The following is a 24,197-nucleotide window of genomic DNA, read 5'->3' as shown; positions in this document are numbered from 1 at the left end:
CTTCAATTCGGCAGACAAAAAAAAAAAAAAAAGCCAAAACCTGATTCAGCCACACTTAACGGATAACTTAAATATTATATCCCTGATTTTACAGGAACGAATGAGTCCTAACTTCCGCTTTTCCTCACAACTGCTATGTTTACAGGAGAGTACTGTCTCTTCTATAACCATATTTCAAATTAAAGAGGACCAGTTTTGACCAGTTTGAAAATAAAAAAACAAGATATGAAACAAGAGTGCCAATAACTCTTACTCGTATCCGTAAATTTCTGAATACTTCATGGGTCGGATTAGTAATTCTTTTTTATCTTTTTATCAATAGGAGCCGATATTGCGGAAATTTTTCGAAATTTTTTAGGAGAATGGTTTTTGTGAATTGTTAAGTGAATCGCAATTGGATAATCCTAAACTCATGCGACCGTTCAAACAAGCTGCTTATTTTGAAAATATTCTGTGTCGAACAGGGAACGACATTGTTAATGAGGATTTCGGCAAGTTACTTCTTGAAATTAAAGTTTGCTTTATTCTTGGGATTGAGAAACCTGGCACAATGATAAAGCGGATATCTGCGAGCCAAAAATCACGGAAATTTGAATGCATGATCCCAACTGACGTAATGTGAAAAACGTGATATAATGGCCAATATATGATTAAGACGTGAATAATCTAGCATGGAATTTCATCCAGGTTCACTTGTCTTAGACAATCTCCTCGGTTGATGACATTAACCTGTTCAGGAGAAGCCAATATGTCCCAACTTACGAAATGGCGGGTAGAGTAGAGGATCTCCTTCCTGATGAACTAATTACTAGGGAGTAATGATTAACCCATTCGCTTTAGTCTGTTCGACCAGTATCGCTGATATTTTGCAATAAGATATCCAGATCAGGCAATAACATTTTGGGCGGGGAAATGCCGGAATGAAAGGAAACAAAAGAGATAAAGCTAAGATCCTATGATAATGTCTTAATGCATTTGAAGAAATCTGATCTTAAAACGTGTTCAAAGAAGTAGCCAGAATCCCCAATGCAGTCAATGATTTGCCGTAACGAATCTTTAAGTACTACGGAATTTACTTTCACCAAAGCAATTAACTTCAAATACTAACCTACAGTCATGCAAAAAAATACAACTCATAGCAGACAAAAGTTGATCACCAAGTTACAAAAATAAATCTCGTTAACTTCATGTTTCTCTGGACATAAGAATTGGTCATATCAAACAGCTAACTGACGAGTGATGAGGAAGTGGACAACTTCACTAACGACTCTGTGTTACAAGATTTAATTTTATTTATCACGAGTAATTCATATGCATTACAAACACATCTCTGCTTTGCTTAGAACTCTCCGCAGAATGCCTTAAACGTTGCTGACGGGATGAAGAAGAAAGCTTTTTTGTATTATATAATATCGATCATAGTTTATTGGAAGTTGAACCTTACTACAAATTATATCTTCATTTTCTCACTGGCAATTAGTCCATTAATGTAGCTTATGATCGAATATTTTAATTGAAACTCAATTCAAGTTCAGCAAAATGGCAGACACAAAATAAGTTGAAAATATATCACACTAAACTGTAGACGAAAAACCGTTGGAAAAATCAAAAGACGGTGTGATAACAGAACTAAAGAAATTGTCAGAAGAAGTGGACCAATTCAATTTATTTCATCGACAATGACTCTAAACGTTAGAATCAAGGATTACGATGACAGTACGGGCACAAAATTGAGGATTGTGGAACGTTTTCTCAATGAAAGGACATAACTTTATGTGCGTTGACATGTTCGCAAGATCTATAAATATTAGAAAACAATTGGTCGAAGCTATTGCTCTCCTCAACTAATTTCACCAAACATTCTTTTTCCATTAGACTTCCGCTTATCGCGCTTTTTTCTTTCCCTCCCCCAGGTTCACGTCCTGCCGGTGTATTTAAGCATCTTCAGCCAAGAATTTTACACATTTAATTTTTGCTTGTAGTTGTAGCTTATTTGTTTGCTATCTCTATGTACAACATACTAATGATTATTTGTTCAAATTTCTCACTGAAATATTTCATAATCTCATTTCACAAATATCCAATCACTGTTGCGCAATGCGAAATTTATAATGAAAATATAACTTTTTTCAAGGATGTTAATGATCATAAATAAACATTTGTTCTATTTAAATGAATCAACCAATGCAGTTCAACGGTGCGAAGTAATGATGACAACGGCTATTGAATCCTTACTAGTAATATTCGTAGATCTTACAGCACTAGGATACCAATAAAACAAAAACAAGCCTGCCTTTAATTAGATTGTTTCGATTTCTCCTTTGCTCTTTCGCCTCTCTCATCCGCGATCGCTTCACACTCATCATCGCATCATCAACGATCCAGTCTTCTGCCATTCGATATTTCGCTGCTGCCTGCACATTTAAAAAAGGAGCATAAACACAATAATTTATACACAATTTTTCTTTTCGCTATCTCTATTTCTCTAAGTTATTCAGCAAGCGAAATCATTGGTTTTCAGTATTCCACGTTTATTTAGAAAATATTCTTTAGAATATAAACAGATCCAAAATCCGCTAATCAAACTTGACCTTAACAGTGCTGAAAATATGATCAGCGGATCCTATCGCTTTTTCGTCAGCTACTATATCATGAATACTTTTGTTAGCGTGATAAATTGCATCAACACTTCCGCGACTTTTTAAATTCTGAATGCACACTTGTATGTTATTGCAACTTTCTTATCAGAAGTCAAAAATTTTCAGTATCGTCGTGAAATTATTTCAAAAAAAGTATGGAGACACGATGAACAAACTATCCATATTTACATCACAAAGGACCACAAGAACTGTCTGACAACTACGGTTTAACACAAGAATTGTTTGACAACTTTTAACTCAACCATACTACGGTTGTTAGTACTGAATCTCTCGAAAGCTTTCGTTTATATTACATATTTAGCTACTGGAAGCAAGCAAAATTAAAAAATCTTTGTTGCCCAACATTTTTTAGACATGAAAACTAATTTTCATACATCCTTCTAAAAAGTACAAACTAATTCGTCAAACAACTTTTATCTATTTCGCTAATCTATACATATACATAAAAAAAAGATGGTATGCAACCTTTTCTTCTTGTTTCATAGTAGCGGGTATCACCACATCACCCACATCACCTCCGTCAGTTCTAAGAAGTATTTTGCAAGTCGAAGATGGGCCTTGTCCATCTTTTTTTAGAGTATGCAACTCTTTCTCCAACTTTTTTATCAAAGACTGCAAAATTTCTATAGTGTTCCGTTGAATAATAATAATCATTTTACCCAACCTTCTGAAAATTATTTTACCTAATTTTCAGAAGCTTAGGTAAAGTAGAGTTCTGGCTGAAACTGTCCAGATGTAAGTACAGTGTAATTTTAATAGAACATACCGTTTTGCCTTGTAGTTTCGCTTTCAATATTTTTGCTCCAAGTTTATTGTGCCGTTCTAAATTAGTTTCTTCGTTTCTTATTTCTCCAGTGTTTGGACTATTCTTCACTATTACAATACTTTCTAAAGGAGATTAATAAAATCAAAGGAAAGAGATATCATAAAAACCCACAAGTCATTATAAAACGTCATAAAACTTCGAGTGTCAAAAAAGAAAACCTGAAACAAGAGCAACAACAGAACTCTATTTCACGCTCTACGATAAAAAATGGTAACGAATAAATCATACCAAAATTTTAAAATTAGAAAAAATAAACAAGATTTTAAAGATAAAAATGCAAAAATCAATATTTAAACTTAAATTAATAACTGTGAAGAGTCTTAACAAACCTTCCAGTTCCTGCTGCGACTTCACACTTTTAGTAACAAAATCTTTGCCAGCAGCATAACTGCCCAATTTTCGAGCGAACTTTGGATCAATTGGTTTTGCTCTAACTAGGCAAGACTCATCTTCATCATCGCTATAATCGATGGGTTTCAAAAAGCGCGACATCTGTAAAACAGGCAAGCCTACAGCCAATCTTCTAATCCGCAAATACAAATAAAATGATCAGCACGTTACACGAAAGAAATTAATCAGCAAACATCAAAATAACAAAGCACTACCAAAATCTGGATGGAGAAATTTAATCTGCATATTAAATAAAGTCTTGGCAAACTTTATTATTAAATAAAAAATTGAAATATTAAATAAAGTCTTGGCATTAAAACCATATGAATGGTTGGTGCGTGATGTATTTTTTCGAATACTTATTTCAATATGTAGAAAGAGTATAAAGAAAGATCATAAGTACTTTTAAAGACTCTAATACTAACGTTACGACGTACTTTCTCAATTAAATTTATATATAAAATTTATATATGATTGTTTTCTAAATTTATATATGATTGTTTCCTGCATTTGCCGCTAACTGCAACACAAAATAAGAAAAAAAAATTAGAACGTCAAAACTGAAATGAAATCAATTTCAATTTCTTGGCTGATTTACACGATTCTCCAACAAAATATAGAAAAAAAGAAATAAAGTGAAAGGTAAGACACTGAAGGACTCTATCATTTCACGTTTGTTTATTGATGTATTTTATGCGATATCTCAGTAAAGCAAAAAGCAATAGAAAATTTTTTGAGATATAGTAATGTAAATTTACAAAACTATTTTTCAGCTTATAAATGAACTATTTATGAAATATAAGCCACATGATTTCCTCGGATTTTCTGTTCTACCTAGATTTGAACTGGAAATAAAAACTTACCGGACTAAGGACAACATTTCAGTCTATCAGTTGTTTCCATGAATTATGAGCATAACCACTCAATGCACAATATCTTTCCAGTCAATATTCACTGTAGCTAGATGAAAAGAGTATTGTGCATCAAGTAGTCATGCGTCTACAATATCACTACTACCTGAAATTTTGCGAGAAAAACTGCAGTCATCCGTGTCCTCTTTTCAGGACTACTGTTGATTACGAACAAATTGATTTAAACTATTTGAAACCCTAATACTGAAGTACTGATTCCGAAACTCTTATGTTCTCTCGAATTACTGTGATTATACATGCAGATTCCTTAATGTTGTAATTTTAGCGGGTGGGAACTTTCTGATGAAGCTAACAAATTAATCACAAAATCAAATTCATCATAGAGAGATTCTAAACGTAAGTTTGTCATAAGTTATTAAGTCATACGCTCATTTTCGAAAAATTCCAAAAAAGTGACAAGTATAATCGAAGCGCATGACTTACCCGCAGCAATAAGGCACAACGCATAATACTTTACTATGTTGTTTAAACAATTTATTAAATTTGCTTGCAATTTTCGGCGCAAGACGCAAAAACATGTGGAAAGCTCGCATTCCAGTGGAGACAATGCGCGCAGCAAATTTGAAAATATAACTCAGAGTAAAAGCACGACAACTGAAAAAAAGGACCAAAAAATATGCCAAGTATATTTGGAAAAAAAAGATGCTTGCCGCACATTACTCTTCTAATGTAGCCAAAAAAGACTACGACGAAAACGCAGTAATGCAGCATGCACCCAGTTAGTAAATGATCTTTACATACACTATCACTATGAACTCTGTAAAACCAGTGAAAATTCACTACTTTACAGATATAAACGGGGTGCAAAAGGCAAGAAGAAAAACGGCAGATAATCATATCCTCTTTCAAGAACAGATTTAAAACCTTTTCATTTATTTTTCACCGAACGTAAAACTACACAACCTGGGAGAAGTGGACCTCTCTCTTCACTTCATCTCCCAAGAACTCGAAGACCTGATACTTTAAAATATGGATTTGATTCAAAATAAAATGAGAAATGTATGGCAGCTCTTCTATGCTCATCCAAAATATTGCCCAGAACCCTGAAAACAGCACCGATACTATTTGTCCAGTATCACATACGTAGTTTACAATTACAAATACACCTCCTCATGTAAAGAACACCTGGAGGTGCTACTTTTTGATCCCAACCTCTAACACAAAATATGTGCTAAATAGCTGCACTCACCGGATTGCAAGCGCGTCTACAAAAAAGAATCGGACGAGGGTTGATCTGAATTTAGGAGACAATAAGCAAAACTCATCAATAAATAGTAAGAGCGGAGTGGAAATCAATGAGTCCACTGTGTATCTGTCCACCCTGTTGATGATGCAGCCTCGTAGTAGGCCGCGGCGGCGGGGATTGCATTAGCGTGGTTTTGCTGCGTTGTTGTAATGGTGGTACGTTGGCGAAATAACGCGTAGAGATCGCCATAACGTTCACGTTCACGCGCGAGCTCACGTTTAAGCCCCTCAACTTCTTTACTTAATTCTGCATTTCTACGTTCCAAATCACGCACGTAATCATCATCCAGATCGTAACGCACACGCTTGCTATATGCAACATAGGCATCAGCAGTACCATATGGATGCGGACGACGACCGGGGTAAGTAGAATACGATAATGCTAGGACTGATCCTCGCGTTAAGGATGGCAAAACAGAAGCTGGCATGCCGCGTGGTACTCGGCGGCGTCGCTCACGCTCTTCCTCAACGTTAATATGCCAATAGCGACACCGTTGTCCACCGCGTGAACATGAGCCTGTCTGGTATTCTTTGCAAAATGGTATACCATTGATAGTATCGCAATTATAAACTGCAGCAATTTCACGCGCTAAGTTAAGCGTCACCTCCCCTGTCATTTTGTAACGGTCAACATCCTCCCGATGCGCATGAATATAGCGGCAGTTATCACGATGGCAGCCACGATTCTGAAATTTCACATCGCTGCATTAACTTTTCTGGGTGCTTCCTCTGCTAACTCTGTGGGTTGGATTTCGTCTCGAAAACGAGCTCCCTGTAAAATGTGACACTTTCATGGCACCCGCACTAGCTATCATGACGTAATGACAGTCATTTCTCCATAATAAATGGCGAAATGTGATAGCTCCAAATCGAAATTCCACCCAGTGTTCTTCCTGCCTTAAGGACTCATCCGTTCATCAATAAACAATAAACAAATTGTCTCCGTGGTAGTTTTCACACCAAGAAAAGGTTTACCTGATAATCAATGCAAAATCGATATTCGATGCCTTCTGGTGTTTGCTGTGATGCTCGTTGTCGAACAATACTCGGAGGATGATAAAATTTACATCTTGAGCCACGATTGCACATATTATTTAGAAAGTCTCTGTAATGAAGAAGCAAAAGAAGTGATAGCCGATACTAAAAATGAAAATATATATATATATATATATATATAGAAAATATAAAATATATGTACAGACATCTTACACCCCTGCATTCACTATTTCTTCCAGTCCTTTCCCAACCGTTATCTTCACACTGAACTAGTCTTAGGACACCTACGTTACGTTTTGACAGATATAACGCCCTAGTCAAACTCCCCGCCTGACACCGTCTTCGGTGTGAGCTGCGAAACATGTGATGCTTCAATTCTCTCGTTTTACCCAATAAGAATCGCTGACAATCTCTGTCAGCCAAAACAGTCAACAATGAAAAACTACAAGCTAACCTGCAGACATCTTCTCGTGCAAGCTCTCTTTCTTCATCCTTTTTATTTCTTTCGACTAACTCTCCCTTTTCCAACTCAGTACCGCCATTCTCATTTATTCCTAATTTCTTTGGAGTTTGCTCCGCATTCTCACTACTGTTTCTTCCCACCTTCTCAGAATCGTCGTCGGGATATTCATCTTGCTTTTTCATACCTTTCATTTCTGCGTGTTTTTCACGAGACATTTTTTGCTGACCACTGTTCACAACTGAAAATGGCTTCAAGTACAATGAAACAACTTGAGGGATCCCGTCGGTATATTTAGCATAGCCACAGTACAGACTACTCACTAGCTTCCCAAAATGCATCACACTGCAAGTTATCTTTGCTGGTTAATGAACTGCTCACAGTTCACGTACTAGTAATATCTTTGAGATATACCATTTAGATTGTGGATAACATCAGAAAAACTAGTTGACAATTTTGGCTTCCTTAACAACCGATCTCAACTTATTTAAAATAATCCAGTGGGTGACTTGTACTCAATTATAAACCAATAAATTTCATTCTGGGGAAACACAAATTTATGCAGAATCGATTTCTTCCCCCACATCAAAATGAATACAAAGTGAACAAAACACTATTAAATTAAGCCGGAAATAAGCATGAAGAGCGAACAACATAATTGTGGTGAAAATAAGCAGGACTCATAAGTACCACATTCAACCCTACCTTTATCTCAATTTGAACTTTTTTTATTCAAGTAACATGCGTTAATAAATAATTGTAGAACACTGATAATAACATACATCGGAAAATGTGCATGAGATTGAAACAGTTGAGATTGCAATATAGGCGAATAAGAGTAAACTTAGAATCAAAAGAATTAAAAGTTTCAGATAAAAATGAAAGGATAATTTGCGAAAATATATGCTGTAACAAGTGACTACTGGCGAGAAACACAATTAACAGAATCAAGCGAATTGCTAGTAAGAAAATGAAATCCCTTACAACCTTATCCTTGCATCGCTCACAAACGACCAATCCATAAGGAGCAAGGCATCACAGTGATCATACAAAGGAAACAAAACTCTATTAGTAACTAAAAGAATTTTTTTTTATATCCATTACAGCAATTTTCTTGATTGCTTCTTCCTCGTTAACTCTAAAGAATCATCAAAAGTCAAGTCAGCAAATACATCGTAGAAAATTGAAGCAATTTGATTTAAACAGTGACTTTAAAAAGGTAAACTGATACTTCGGGGAATTCGATGATTCGTTAACGGGAATGTGAGCACATTTCCGATTAAGTTTATAAAACTGAATACAAAATTGAAGCAGAATGATCAAAATAATGCCAAAGTTTCAAGATTTAGCACAGGAAATTCAAAAAAAAAAATTACAAACAATAGCAAAGAGATGCAAACCGAAACATCTCTATATCACATAGATTCTTTCAAATATAACCGAATTACTTTTCTTCCATTATGGAGACAATATGTGGCGGCTTTTGAACAACGTCCATTCTATTAGAGATAAACCATACAGTGGATATGCACTTTTCAAGCTGCTAAAAATATCAGTAAATGAGATCTCATCCTTCTATTAACTCAAGAAGTTCAAAAATTCAAGATGTTACCGGTACTGCACACGTTGCACTTGAGCGGTCTCAGTACCATTGAAGGAACCTTAATATACTGAATCAGTCTTCGTAATAATGCACTTCGGATTGTTCATTTAAGTGGTTTTCATTACAGCGTTTTTGTAATTATTAAGGTAGTATTAACAATCTCACGTTCTTTTTTGACAGTAAAAGGATGGAGGATTGTCTGTTTCATATTTGAATGATGTGGAGTTTAGCAACATGCAAATATCTACATCATGCAAATATGAACAAAGCAGACAATCCTGCATACTTCATGTGTAGATTGTCTCAAAAGAAGCAAACTTATTTTGTTTGTAATATTACCTTAATAATAACGAAAACGCTGTAATGAAAACACTTAAATGAACAATCCAAAATATATTATCACGAAGATTAATTTAATTTATTTGGTTTTCTTCGACGATACTGAGAATGCTCAAAAACAACGTGTGCAATACCGGGACCATCTCCTTTAGTTTGGTATTTGTATTTGCAACTATGTCATAATTGCATTATTAACTCAGCTAAAAAATTGTTTTTTACATACCATTATTCACCAAACTCGCATTAACTGTTCCTCGAACGGAATTTTGCATTGCGGAAGTCAATACCGACATTGTCGTGCCCACTGGCGAATAATGTTGTCCAGGACGAATTGGTTTCGCTATAATTTAGTATTTCATTGAATCCACTTTACTGCAACTACATATATTGGATGGCAAAACAAATAAAAGGCTAACCAATCTGAGGAGCAGCAAGACCTCGTCTGGCAAGATTTCTCTGACGCACAGCTTCTTTGATTCTTTCAACTTCATGTTGGTATCTGGAATTATAAGACCGATAACATTTGGAAAATTATTCCCATTTAAAAATATCTCTTAGCCACTAACTTTTTCCTATCTCGCATAGCATTTTCTTTGGTTTCTTTCAGTGCTGTTTCCAAGCTCTTTACACGATCCATAGCAGCACGTAGTCGTTTTTCCATTTTTGGTAACTCACAACGTAGATCAGCATTGTCCCGCACAAGCTGCAAACTCTTCATTCAATTTCGAGTTCTACATGAGTGAAAATAATTTTGTCTATCGAAGCCTAGGAAATGCGGAATCCATATCGTAATTACATTAGCAAAGGCAGGAAAAGATTCATCTCTTTCCTTAATAAACGATAAGAGTCTTCATCAACCTGTTTGTGCACTTTGGTTAACTGATCCAAATTATTTTCTAAAAACGCGATCTTTTGTTTCTGAGCCGGAGAAGACATGTACTCGTCTTCATTTGGCTCCGTGCCCGTAGGTGCTCGCTTAATTCTCTGTCCGATATCCTGCACAAACATTTTACGAAGATTATGCAAAGTTTGCAGTTCTTTTGCGACTGTTTCTTCCAGCCCTAGAATGACAGAAATATTACTCCTTCAAAAGCGTTTGCAAAAATGTGAACAGCCATTCTAAATAACTGAACGGTAAGGAAGAAAATTTGTTAAACTTGAAATGTTCGAGAGAAATTATCAAAACCAAAAAATGATACCTTTCAGATCACTTTTTGCCTGTTCCCGTTTCTCGGACAAACCAGACAGTTCTTTAAGACGCTTTTCTTGTTCCTGTTCATTAATTTTCAGTTTTTCGTAATCAGCTTGTAACTGATTCTTAGCGACCCGTAAATCTTGCAATGATGCCTGAAATGTATTATCATGCACACATATTGTGCTACAGCAATCATTTTAAATTCTGAGAATGTGCAGGTGTAGGGATGAATACAAATGATGACAATCTCTGCGGTTAATCTCAGGTATAAAAATATCAACAGAAAGTAAAGCAGAGGCATACTGACAATGAGTTCCTCAATTTTACGGCTTTTCTTGGCTACTTCATCTCGCAGTGCAGCAACTTGTTTGGTATGTTGCTCTTTTGCTTCATCGCTTATTTGTACAGCTTCACCGCCTGCGGCCGCTAATTTTTCATTCAACATATCTACCTGTAATGACGCAAAAAGTGAAAGTAAAACAAATATTCTGGCAGCAAAGAAAACTTCATTTCAAATCTACATTAAAAAAAATCTCTCTCATACGTTCATCATGAGAACTGCAAAATCATCATTCATAAATGAAGTATTTCAGAAATTTCAAAACATTTGGAATGATTTCTGAAGAAATCAAGGAATTTACTTGCTCTTCAAGTTGACGTTTCATTTTTTCTTGTGCTGTGATTGTTTCCTGCAGTGATTTATTTTTCGCCTCATTTTGCTGCAGAAGTAATCGGCAATCAGCTAAATCTTTTTCGGTGCTTTCCAGTCTCTGTGTTACATCGCCAGAACCTGATTCTAGGCTTGACATTTTCTGAAACAAAGTATAATTCGAACAGTGACAAGTTCCAAAGCTTAATTTCTCTCTAAAATAGCTTTCTTGAGAAAATTTAAAAACTTTTTAGACATCCCCAAAATTAAAAAAAAAGAGCAAAAAGATGCCTGAAGCGTTGACTTGAAATCAGCACTTAATTTTGATATGCAAATTCGTGCATGCGCAAACAATTCTTCATCATATGGTTTGTCGGTTCCGTTTTCCATATTGAACTGAAATAGAAGTGTGGGATAAACTGAAATAGAAGTATGGAATTAAGAACTTACCAAGCAAAGTTTTGAAAACTACACTCAGAAGGTAGGATTACAGGGAATGTGATTTTCAAACCTTAGCTGCATTGGCATAGCTGCTACCAACTTCTGACAAATCTCTTAACATTGATTGCATCGCATCAGTAATACGTTTTTTCTGCGTCGCACAACTTTCACGTAATGTTTCCAATTCTGTGGTCAGTTCCACGACTTTTATATTTTTCTTTGACAACTCATCCTGAAACCTCGCCAGAGTATCAAATACTAATGCGAAGGACGAAATAATTTCTGTTGTTTATACGGAGGAACATACGCTAAGCTGTTCATTTTCCCGAGCCTTCTGTTCCGCTTCTTGTGTTTTTATATCGTAATTCATTGCAAGTTCTTCCAGAGCAGTCAGTACTTCTTTTGATTCTTCTTTTGAAGCTTCATTTTCACTCTGAATACGGCTCACTTCTGCCTGAGCATTCTCATAATCGAGCTTGATCTGCCTGATTAATTCTTCCTTAAAATGAAAAATGATAAAAAAGCGCGCGAAATGTTCAATATGTCTGGCTTACATCATGATTGTTCAAAAAAGTCTGCATAAATCCTATTTTAGCATAATTCCATGAAACTAACCTGCTCATTCATTTGCTGCTTGAGACGTTCAGCCAGTTGGGAATGCAGTGTAATTTCATCATCTTTTTCATCCAGCTGAAAACAGAATATATACAAATTAACATGTTCCACACATTTCAAAGAATTAGAAAAAGATAACACGAATAACGATTGAAAAAATTAACTTTTAAAATTAATACTTACTGAAATGGAAAGCTGGAGGACTAAAAAAAATCTCATTCCCCTACTTTCATAGACAACATTGTTTACAAGAAATGAGAAATAATACAAATCGAATAATTGCGAAATTTTATGAATTACCAAAAAATTTATTTAAGCTTCAGTCCTAAACAAAATCAAAAATTCTGACCTGTTGATAGAGTGCAGATCGTTCTTCTTCATACTTCTTTCGATCGGCATCAGTAATTGCACCAATTGCTGACGTAAGTAAAGGTACCGGAGCAACCGAAATCGATCTATCAAGTGAACCGAGTACCGAATCACTGACGGATGGTGAGAGTGCTGAAATTCAGCATCATTTTGGATACATGAACAAAGAAATTCGGCAGTTTAATAAATCCTGAAGGAAAATATCATATTCCAGAAAGTTGTGACAAGCCACAGATTTAATGATGCTGTCAACTACTTTTTTCGCTTAATTTTTTAGCACAGAAGCTGAGAATATATTACAAACATCAACCGACAACCTACATTCTGCTCCAGGCGGAAGTTGTAGGCTTACTGCAGCACCTTCAAGTAGGTTAACCCATTCCGTCTCGGGCACCTTTTCACCTTTTCTCCACCGATTTAGTTCTGCCTCTGACGCCATCAACTGTTGCTTTAGCCTAGCTACCTGCAGCAAAAACACAGGTCAAATAAAAACTAAATCGTGTGGAATATATGAATTCAGTATCAAGCAAGAAGTACTGTAACCATGGCAAGATTCTGGAAGCAGATCCTTGACAGCAACAAAATTTCGACTGATATTGATCGTGACTTAATAATGATTTACGGAGCCCTGTTATATGATTACTCCATGAATTAAATCGAGACAAATTAAAATTCATATGAATGTAGAAAGCCACAACATCAAAACAATAAGTGAAATGAGAAATAAAAATTAACCTGCATTTTTTGAACAGGTGTAATACCTCCCAAGCAAAACCAAATAAAAAACCAATATAAACAATAAAGCATCAGTCTCCTTTAAAAAAATTGACCTTCTCCTTCTCTCGCTCATAACGTCGCTTCCATTCTTCAGCTGTTAATTCTTCATTCACTATAACAACATTTTTAATTGTTTTAGCTCGCTGTCCGAACATCAACGTGCTCTTCGTTTCTGCTTCATTAACAGAAGCTGGAGAACAGCAAATTACAATTGTTGTCCTTGAATTACCACCCAGCGATTCTTGTAAAATTCGGGTTAGTTTGCTATCCCGATAAGGTACATGTGCTTTCTGAAATAAAAGACTAACTTCAGTTTGCCCTCGAAATTACGAAAAGAAATTTCGATTCAAATAATATTACTATGATCACCATTTGGAAAACCCACTGCAAAATGTGAAAAAATTGCATACTGTTCCTTCAGCTAATGCAGCTATTACATTTCCAAGCGCCGACAAAGACTTGTTAATATTTTTTGCTTCTTCCAATACTGTGCCCTCGGCGCCTGTCTTACTGACCTAAACATGGGTCGATAACAGATTCGGAATGGTTTCGGAATGATGTTCAGGAAACAAAAAAAGATTGGAAGCCAGAGATCTTACTTTTTCACTTCCGGCAAGATCAACAAGATACAGCTTTCCAGTTAATTTTTTTTGAGTCGCTGTATTCTCTTGTTTTACTTGTATCAGAAATACACTGTGACTCCTCGAACTATGCTCATTCATATCTGTAAAAACAAATCCACTTGAACAGATTACCGTGTATATGCTATTTTCTGAGAACCACTGGAATTTCGCAGATCTTTCAAGCTCAAACAACTTGCTGAAAGTTAAAGATCAAATGTGTTCCATTCTAGTCAAGCCTTATTTATGACTAATTTTTGGTGATGTGATCGAATTTTTCATGATGGAAAGTGGAAAGCTTAGTATTTTACGCAATAGAATTTCCATCATACTTTCCAGATAATAAACATGCAAGTGTTAAAGCAAGGAATCAAAACAAGCAAAACAATGCTCACTTGTGACAGCAACATGCCTATTATTTTTCCCTTCATCAATGCAAGCCATGACTTCCTCCGGACTAGAAACAAATCGTTCTGTAGCTCCCTTCACATATGGTACTCGATTTTTATCTTCATGAATTGCAAGGTTCATCTTCGTTACTAAAATTTCATGTATTATGGATGAAATGTAGTTTTGACTCTTCGGAAATTAAAAAAAGAAAAGAAAAACTAAATTCAGGTTCATGTTCTCATTGAATATAAATTTGAGATTTTTGAAAATCTTTGCGAGACTAACTGGTAGACTTATATAACATAGAAAACATAGAAAAACTTGTAGTGGAATAAATCTTGACATACCGTCCAGCAAGTCACGAATCTTTTCGTTATAAATCTCAAAATATGAAACTTTAATATGAAACTCGAGATCGACATCCATATTATAAATATGATTGAATATATCTTGCACAATACGTGGTATTATACCCTGCTTGTCCGAATCACCGAAAACACCCTTGAAAATAATTCACATACTGCAGTTCGCAAATACTACGTAAATTTATGATGTTAAGCATACTCGGTAGGTTTACATAACATAGAAAACATAGAAAAACCTATAATTAGACCTTACTTCATATTCCAATCTTGCTTTTACGCATCTCTTCAAACCTGCATGTACACATGTAACTAAACCATATAAACAAGAAAAACATATAAATATATATAAACTAAGGACCAAGAAAACAAGTAGCAACTATCAACAAACATCCCTGAATGGAAAAATAGCAAGAAATCATTTGTTCAAATGAATAACCAGTTACCTCCATCGTGTGCGTCTTTCCCGATGATGTCTGCCCATAAGCAAATACAGTACCGTTGTAACCAGACAGAACGTCCTGTACGATATGATAAGCTGCACCCATGTAAACTTCCTCTTGCGTAGAAGTAGGCTTGAATACTTTGTCAAACACATAAACCTTACCCTGTAAGTTGAAAATTTTTTTTGATCTTTCCTGACGATAAATAAATTCATGGAGAATCTAAAATTAAAATAACCTGAAAAAATTTTCCGTATAAACTCAGACTATGCTAATCAAACTACAGTATTGACACAAAAAAATAAAAAACAATGACTTGACGGTATGATGAGACCGAAATGTTGCATTACTGAGTAATTTGATCGAAACTAGATGAAAACGAATGAGAGAAATCTAATTATAGATGCTTTGCAACAGCAGAACAAATGACCAAAAGACCGTACCGCAACCGATATCGCTTCCTGTGAATCGGATGAAAATTTCGGCACAAACCTCGAGTCGCCTTTTTCTTCCATGCTGTTGAGAGGACGGACACGGCAAAACACCTGCAAAGAGATCATAAACAAAGTATCTACAATACTAGCTTAAGCTATACAATACTAGCTAAGCTACTGTACTACTGGATGGACTACTGATCGTCAACGGCCAACTTTAAATTTACTTTCAAAAATCTAACCTGTATACCACATTCAGCAGGATTCGGCACCGGATTCGCCATGACTAAGAGATTCCCGTAAGGCTGTGGCCAAAATGATAAACCAGTTATTTGTTGGCCCACCTCAGCAGCCTAAAAACAAATTTCACCCTTAGTAAAGACTACCACTTTACACACGAACTGTTACATTTCGTTTAAAACGTAACATAAAAAAGCCTGATCAAAAAATAATTCAAAATGGTAAACAACTGCATGGCAACACATTTTGTGATGCTCTTTCGGAGGATGGTAGATGTATCTCTCCGAATTTGCCAGATTTCTCGATTAATTCTGATCTGAATGGATTGCTTGAAAAATGAAATGCTTGATGCTATACGAGACCGCTAGGAGTATTGCTGTAAGCGTACGTAACATGGATTTAAACCAGGGTATGAGGAAAGAACCTTCGTCAAAACATATAAGCATCTTTATATGAGAAGATATAAACATTGAATCTGTGAAAAATAACATAATGGCGTGACATTTATGAATGACATAGAAAAAGTATTTGTTTGTTTGCAGAGATCCGTTCAGCTTGAAATGAAGTTTGTGGACAATCGCGATGCAACATGAACAGCCGGAAGATGGACAAAAAAGAACTACACTAAGTGCATTTGTGAACATTAAGCCAAGATTGACTGACTGGTGACGACTCAAAATGAAATAGGAAATAGAGCGCAGTGCAATTACTGGGCAACGTCGGACAGTCAGGAAAGGAAAACCGGGAAAGCAATGGAGCTTTCAGCCTCGATTCGATTTGTCCTAGAAAAACAAGTAGAAATGGAAAAGGGAAATCATGGGACAAAACCCTTGAAGGGTCTGCCATGAGATGAAAAGGGGACAATGAAAGGGAAGGAGGACCGGATCGGACAAGAGCTTTCCGGATAACTTCCTCTGCCTGCCATGTTGTTCGAGATTCGACCCCAACCCCTAGTTATGGATGTGTCTCCGTCTCACGTATGTCCCATACATACAACAAGAGTATTTGGAAAAACAAAGAGCACGAGAAAAGAGAGAGTTTGCGAAAGATAATATGAATGGAAGGGTAAAGAAACATCTACATGTATATGTCTTATGGACATATCACGCGGGCGACTCAGCCCTGCTCTTCCTTCTATGGCCCAATTTTTAAAGAGACACATGTAGTGGTGGATACATGCAACCGCAGCTGCAACTGCAGGAGTCATTGTATGCACTTTAAGGGTACCGCACTGGACATTGGCACCCAACATTCCACAGTGTTACCTTTCTTCTACAAATCTCACTGCATCATCCTTGCCACTTTTCAGCTATTTCACTCGTTGTCTTTAAATCAAAGTGGGTGCTAGAATGCCGTAAAGGTACCCCTATTGCTCTTTTATATAATTGCTAAATTATATAAAAGATAATTAGTTAGTTCTCAGTCCATATGCAATGTTTAAATTAAAAGGTAGTATGGTATCCCAAGCGACATCATTTGTCATCCCTGTGGTTTAAATTAGCATTACATTCTTCAGTAGAGACTTTCATTAAATTTGGGGAAATATAATCCGCATTCCTCCATGAAAACACCAAGCACTTTGAGTTTTGATTCTGACAAAGGCCGCCTCTTGCCTTGGTCTTATATGAAAAACATTGCACACGGCTTCTTCAAGCAAGTGCTTCATATCCAACCATGACTTCTGGTAATAATGTGCTACACAGTACGGTACATAGACAGTACAGGCAGATGTAAACAACCCAGCTCATCCTGTTTTTCTTTAAAATGATCGAGACAACTAAAAAAATTCAGAGAATAGCTATACTGATCAGCCACTGACATGAGAATATCGCAGATAGGCTTCGCGAACGAAAATATATGACATTAGAATATAGAAAAAATATTTTACATATGCAAAGATAATTGTTAAGAAATATTTTTAAGATGGGAACCATCATGATTCAGCTAATTTTTAAAGTTTGATAAGCACAAATATTGCACTGAAAAAAAGGAAACACTTGATATGCAACAAATATTTAGAGCATTTATTTAACATCAATCCTGCCAATAATTTTCAATTGGGACAAAAATATACATCACGGAAATTGCGTATTTCGGGAACTTCATGTGTATCATTCTTCAAAAAATGAAAACTTTCGACTTTATTTTTCTTCATTTATAAATTACTGGTATATATGAGCTCAACAGTTGAACAAAAGTATCACTGGATAATTGGTAAAGTCCGCCAGATAATGAAGACAACATTTCGACAAAATGTTTCAAAACGGAAAAATACCCATTTGTTGAAAAATTTTTGTGAACTATGACATTATCTGTTTCTTGAACGAAATTTTCAGCTCATTTCGGCTTATGGTCTCTTCATAAAAATACGAACCATGTGTGTAGGCATGCCAGGATGAGAAAGGTAAACGATGCAGTTATATTTACTGACGCCCGGTGGTAACAAATTTCTTTTGTGGTAAATTATCACATGCAGGAAATAATCTGTCACTTCTCGGAACGTTCGCACACAATAAGCACACTGCTAAAATTATTGACATAGCTTATAATTTCTTCGGTATCTCATAATTATTACCCGGTATACAATGTCTTGCAGGTATGTATTGCTCTAGATGAGAGGATTAATTTGGCATTTGAAAAGACAATATTCCCATCAAAAATCAGCCTAGTTCCAAAGACAACTGATGTTAAAAATTAATAAAATCAAAAAGACTTCATAAAGAAAGAAAATGAAAAGAACCAACAAATTTTGATCCATTTGGAATAAGTAAATGTGGCGTACCTGTCTCGGTTCAAGCTTTACCGCCTCTGACCACTTCCCATTTACGAAATCTACTCTTTCAAGACTGGTAATAGACGTTTTGTGTACTCGAACAACTATAAGACAATCTCTATTACAAATTTCTACATTCCAGAACTTTCCTTTTCGAGTTCAACTTCATATGTTTTTACCAAATTCTAAACAGTCGAAAAAAGCATCCGCGCCAGAGGTATACTAATCAACTTACACGTGTTTTTGATTTTCAGCGACGCTGAGAGCTTCCTTACCGCCGTGGATGCAAAAACAGTAGAAATGTCAACGAGATGAAAACTGAAGCTCGGTAAATATATTAAAACACTCACTACAATGTGCTAAACTGTGATGTACAGTTGTTGAAAAACAATGAAAAATACCGTGTTCGACCATATCCGTTCCTTGACTGCTTCGATAATCACAGTTCAAACATTTTGGGAGTGTTGGAGCAGTTTCCGACGTCGTAGATTCACCTTTGCTTGATATTGTTGTAGTTAAGGATGTAGATGGCGATGAAGGAATAATTGCTCCTGCTGATATTGTTGCCGCTGTTATGGGTACATCAGTTTTCGACAGTTCAGTAACTTTCGCTGGTTTCGTCACCTGATTCTCCAGCAAATCAATTTGAGTGGATCCAGAAACGTCCATAGGAAGCCTTGTGACCAAAACATCCGTCGAACTTATTTTTGGCCCATGTTTCGGTTCTAAAAATGGATATAATCTTAAACTTACAACTTGTAAATAATGCAGTAAAGAAAAAATAAAACAACATAGTTAGGACATGGCACTCTCTTGATTCAGATGGAAACTGAAATTTCTGGATAAGTGTTGAACGAGGTGTTCAATTTTCTTTCAAATATGAAAAGGTCACCACCCAATTCCACTCTCGAAAATTCTTTGTCCATCTGCGGGTGAATGGCCTCTGAGTTAATGGTGGTAACAATAGTTGAATCATCCTGTGTTTTGTTCACTTTCGTAGTTTTTACATCATTTTGGGAGTTCTTCCTTTGTTTCAAGCAAGGTACTTTAGGGTTATCCGGCGAAAAAGCAAGACCAGTTAATTTTCGCTTCGTTGTTGTTTTTCGTGCATTTCTCTGAGAGCAATCAGAAGATGCTTTGCGAAATGTTGCCGATAATCTGACTGCCTGCGGTTTACAGCTCTCTTTGGAAGATGATGTATGTTGGCTTTCCACTTTAGCCTGCAAAAAGATATCCATCCGTTATCAATGATGTTTCAAATAAACTGACAAGTAGAATACAGCTGGTAATGGAGAAATGAAGAACGTGATGTGAAGGAAGAACACCTTTCATTTTTTCGATGACAGAAAAAAATGAAACCTTGATGATGGAGAGTCCTCCTTTATCGAACTCATAAATTTGGTAGCACAGAGAGACTGCTTGGTGCACCAAAATATGTTCGTCGAAATCGTTCCTTACGCTGAACGTTGTGCCACATTCATAGCATAAGAAGAAATTTGCCATACCTTAAAAATAATACAAGTATTACTGCTGCTGTAATTATGGCCACGTAGAATAATAAACGCAGTTTTGGCAGCCAATGAGGGAGATCAGAGAGTGATGTGAATAAGCCTCAAAGAACTACTTGGCCTAATCACCCTAAGCAACGTAACCCCTAGTACCTGTCCCATAACACTCCGTAACAACCTCGCCTCATAATAGCGGCCATAATTGTTCAACGCACTGATTTTTTTTTATTATCCCTGACCCTGAGCTGCATTATATGTTCCATATTTTGTTAGTCTTCCTCTATCTCTTACAAGCCATTCTGCTCTTTTTCTCGTCGTCAAGCGTCTAAACCTAATCAACTCTTCTTCTTCTTCTTCTTTTTCTTTTCATTGAAAATGTCACATACATTTCTCATAAAGGCAATTTGTTGGAAATGGCCACCCTCTGGTTCAGCTCTTTTTTAGCTGTGCATTCTTCTTCTTTCTCTCCCTCTCTTTCTCTTTTCTAATTGAGAGATGAAGATTTACGAGGGAAATGAGACCACTAAGGAATTCCTCTTTCATTCCATTCATGACCATCTCTATAAATCTAGGAACTTTTTATATGAAATTCAAAGATTTAGAGTAACCATATTCCAGTACACATTGCAGTCCAAATAAATTAAATCGAACTTAGTTCGCTTTTTCTTTGTATTCGTTATATTTCATAATCTCACCACAATTTGATCGTGTTTTTCATATAGCAAAAAATGGAATTCTATTGTCCTCAATTGAAATACTACTTCTTGTTGTTTCTAAAAGTTAAACTTATAAATAGGCACTTTGCAGGAATTCGTCTGAGAAGTCTCATCGTACTGTTCTTATGCTTTATTTCTTCACTGACTCTGTTTGATTTGAATAAAAAAGGATGGAATAAAAGTTGTAATGAAATGCCAATAAATATTATAGGTACTCAATATGAGGACAGAATGTTCCTCTTTGGATACGACAGTTATTGATTATATTATCTAGTCGCTTTGCAGCCGAAGAATGGCAAATCGAATCAAAACTCCGACGAATGTCAAGCTACTCACTAATGTAGCAGTGGTCCGAATGAAAAAGTGTGGGAAACGATTCGAAATCGCATGTTACAAAAATAAAGTGATCAGCTGGAGGAACAAAACGTTCGTGAGTTGTTTTGTTACCAAAAAGATGGAGTGGCCTTTGTAAATACTTTGGTGAGCGAAGCTCACCATTTTCGAAAGGATGATGGTGAAATGAAATGGATTGTTAAGGCCATTTTGGCGAAAATGTGACGTTGGACACATGACAACTGGACACATATAGGAACGGGAACACAACAGTAAGAACTCATAGTGAAATTTGATTTTCATAGGACCTGATAGTTAAATTTGATTTCAGTGAAAAAGACATCGATGAAGTGTTGCAGACACAAACGGTATTTACTAATGTATCCAAAGGGCAGGTAGCGAAACGCGAAGAGCTTAACACTGCCTTCGGCACAGACAACCAGTTGGAAATTTGTAAAATAGTAAGTTATATAAGTTATAAAGGTATAAAACTTTGTTTCTTTCGAATCATTTAGTACGCAATAAAAGGAGTAGTTGGTTCTGGATATTCTTCAGATATGTTGTTGTTCTTACAGTATATTTTGTTTATAGCAATTATATGCATTCATATCTCTACAAAATTGTTGTTGTGTTACGTGAGTTTGAACTTCTGTTGATTCTATATAGACCTCAAGCGCTACTTGAAAATCTTTGGACCGAAGAAGTTGCTAGTTTCTTTTCTTTATTCAATTTTAGATCTTAGAAAAAGGTGATCTTCAAGTTTCGGAGAAAGAGCGCCTGGCGCAGTCCGATTCGTCATTTAAAGAAATCGCAAATTTAATAGCGAACATGTGTGTGAATCCGGATACGAAACGTCCATATTCTAGCAGTGTTATCGATAATGCTTTGCATGAAGCACATTTAAGTCTGAAGCCTAACCGCTCAATAAAGCAACAAGTAAGAAAACCATCGAAATTTTTGTATTTGCGGAAGTTTTCGGAGAGTAGCCTTTCTTGCCGCAACTTCAGTGGGACCATGATTTGATCTCGTCGAATTATATTCACATTATTAAGGCCTTGGAAATAATTCCTAAACTGCGTGAATCAATGAAAATTGACCGAGCAGAGATGCGACTTCGAGTGTCTGTTGAAGCGAAAGAAGCTAAACGCATGCATGATCGGCTGAAAGGGATGTTCACAAAAATTGAAGTTGAAGATTGGGAACAAGGGAATCTTGAGATGGTAAATCGTTTAGGGTTCAATTTTTCAAATTCCATAATGCATTTTTTCAAGCAGCAAAATTGAGAACAGCTAATTTATAGTAAATGTACTGTTTCATAACCCTTGCTTCAGGTTGGACTAATTGATCCGGGTGCATATCGATCAATTGAAGAGTTACTTCAGAAGGAAACGAAAAAAACAGGACATTTAGAATTACTAGCTCTCAAAGTTATTGACGAAGGTGATGTTGAAATCTCATGATTCGCTGTAAATCATTTCTCTTCATGTCTTGTTTGTAGTTCGGTGTCGAGCAATTTGGTCGAAATTTTAATTGTTGATCTGGATTGCTCAAAATAGCTTTGGGATTTTTATGTAACTTTAATTTTTCTCCGGGAACTTTATAATTTATTTGATTTGAAGTAACGAATATTTTTTATAGAGCATGACTGTCTTTTCGGAGATTGTTTCGGTTAAACGTTGAGCGACACACTTAATAAATAGAGGCAAACAATTCTTACTAACTCATAGTTGTTCTGAAAGTGAAGCGAACATAAACCTTGTTGAAGCGAAGTACAATCACTGCGTTACAGATTCATCTGCATGTTTGGAAGGAAATTGAAATTTCCCTTATTAAAATTAGATTGCTAGTGTTAACAAAGAGCTAGAAATCAGAAATAGGAAGACCAATTTTTTAATTTGAATTGTACGACTTTCTAACACTTCGGTGAGATATTACGATAATTCGACAAAATAAGGAATAACGAATTGGCATTCTAATAAAATAAAAAGTTTTCAGTAGCTTCAACTCATTTTAATGGCAACCCTCCTTAAAATTAAGATTATCTGTTTCTTATTTCTAGAACGGAAACGAAAACCCGTAGTACTCGTTAAATACTTCACTTTTTTGCAATAACTTTTATTTCGAAATATCCCAGCACTGAATATCACGTGCATATTGATATACGCATACAGAATAAAAGCAAAAATATATTGTACATTGAATATATTAAAAAGGAGAACTAACATAATTATAAATCAGTGCAAAGCAAAACGATCACTGATCAACACCGTAATTGGTATTAAAAGACAACTTAGACTTTCATGTCTTTTGATATTAAGGAGTATTTCCGCGTTTTATACATCTCAGAGGTAATATATTCTTTATGGTGAATGTTTAGTGCATCAACTACCCTTCGGAGAGCATTTTTCATTTGAAAATTCTTATGGACACAGTTACAGTGGGAATATTTGTCTGGAAAATGTTGTATTCCTAGGTCGTTCAAAGTGCTTCCTATAATGGAACGTACGTTAATCATTCAGACTGAAGATTTATTAGAGATCCATGTGTTGGGAAATTTGTTTTTCTGTTGGACTTGTTTTTCAGCGATATAGATTTATTCGGGATGTAATATTATTCTTCACAATATTATTAACAACAAAAGGGGTGTAAAATATATATGTATATATTACACGATGAATTGATGAACAGTGATGATTTATGCAAAAAGCAAGCAATATGATCAACTAATAAATTCTTTGTCGTTGCCTTCGATAATAATTTGACTGTCGGTTAGTTGATAGGTCGTTGAATTGAGGATATGTTACGGGAAATACATTTAGCGAATAGAAAGAATATCGTAGTTTATTTTCCAGTAGTGGTGGATATGCCAAGATGTCGTTGT

At 35.8% G+C, this 24,197-nt stretch overlaps 5 protein-coding genes across 5 annotated transcripts in view; 1 reads left to right on the top strand and 4 right to left on the bottom strand.

Moving 5' to 3' along the window:
• LOAG_17262 (hypothetical protein) overlaps nt 1-3,984 on the bottom strand; it is a 9,318-nt gene extending 5,334 nt beyond the window's left edge. Inside the window, exons 1-5 of the mRNA XM_020449922.1 lie at nt 3,816-3,984; nt 3,427-3,548; nt 3,126-3,272; nt 2,592-2,708; nt 2,294-2,414 (exon numbers count right to left, since the gene is read on the bottom strand). Coding sequence (XP_020306470.1) covers nt 2,294-2,414; nt 2,592-2,708; nt 3,126-3,272; nt 3,427-3,548; nt 3,816-3,978 — 670 coding nt within the window. The 5' untranslated portion in view covers nt 3,979-3,984. The remainder of the gene's footprint in view (nt 1-2,293; nt 2,415-2,591; nt 2,709-3,125; nt 3,273-3,426; nt 3,549-3,815) is intronic.
• Nucleotides 3,985-6,100: 2,116 nt separating this feature from the next.
• On the bottom strand, nt 6,101-7,850 carry LOAG_04443 (zinc finger protein; the record flags this gene model as incomplete). The annotated part of the gene is made up of 3 exons (XM_003139980.1): nt 6,101-6,739; nt 7,029-7,158; nt 7,504-7,850. The coding sequence occupies 3 exons, from the start codon at nt 7,848-7,850 to the stop codon at nt 6,101-6,103; spliced, it is 1,116 nt and encodes a 371-aa protein (XP_003140028.1).
• A 200-nt stretch (nt 7,851-8,050) lies between these two features.
• Nucleotides 8,051-17,238, bottom strand: LOAG_04442 (kinesin motor domain-containing protein; the record flags this gene model as incomplete). The annotated part of the gene is made up of 23 exons (XM_020446593.1): nt 8,051-9,052; nt 9,675-9,791; nt 9,868-9,950; nt 10,018-10,154; nt 10,310-10,512; nt 10,651-10,798; nt 10,954-11,097; nt 11,288-11,458; nt 11,587-11,691; nt 11,807-11,968; nt 12,044-12,235; nt 12,352-12,426; nt 12,701-12,852; nt 13,042-13,183; nt 13,551-13,787; nt 13,908-14,012; nt 14,097-14,221; nt 14,513-14,656; nt 14,855-15,008; nt 15,316-15,477; nt 15,756-15,857; nt 15,989-16,099; nt 17,068-17,238. 23 exons carry the CDS (start codon nt 17,236-17,238, stop codon nt 9,045-9,047), a joined length of 3,150 nt encoding a protein of 1,049 aa, XP_020303092.1. The 3' UTR covers nt 8,051-9,044.
• Nucleotides 17,239-18,012: 774 nt separating this feature from the next.
• On the bottom strand, nt 18,013-20,270 carry LOAG_04441 (hypothetical protein). Its single transcript, XM_003139978.2, has 5 exons — nt 20,119-20,270; nt 19,652-19,979; nt 19,161-19,484; nt 18,769-18,863; nt 18,013-18,510 (listed from the first exon to the last, which is right to left on the bottom strand). The coding sequence occupies exons 1-5, from the start codon at nt 20,260-20,262 to the stop codon at nt 18,334-18,336; spliced, it is 1,068 nt and encodes a 355-aa protein (XP_003140026.1). The 5' UTR covers nt 20,263-20,270; the 3' UTR covers nt 18,013-18,333.
• A 918-nt stretch (nt 20,271-21,188) lies between these two features.
• LOAG_04440 (hypothetical protein) lies at nt 21,189-23,085 on the top strand. The gene is made up of 5 exons (XM_003139977.2): nt 21,189-21,409; nt 21,648-21,777; nt 22,052-22,252; nt 22,369-22,536; nt 22,648-23,085. Exons 1-5 carry the CDS (start codon nt 21,276-21,278, stop codon nt 22,774-22,776), a joined length of 762 nt encoding a protein of 253 aa, XP_003140025.1. The 5' UTR covers nt 21,189-21,275; the 3' UTR covers nt 22,777-23,085.
• Nucleotides 23,086-24,197: the final 1,112 nt, after the last annotated feature.

This window comes from Loa loa (genome assembly GCF_000183805.2).
Source record: "Loa loa unplaced genomic scaffold supercont3.55, whole genome shotgun sequence".
NCBI classification, from domain to species: Eukaryota; Metazoa; Nematoda; class Chromadorea; order Rhabditida; family Onchocercidae; genus Loa; species Loa loa.
The sequence above is the reverse complement of the archived record's forward strand: the minus strand, read 5'-3'. Positions and strand labels throughout refer to the sequence as shown.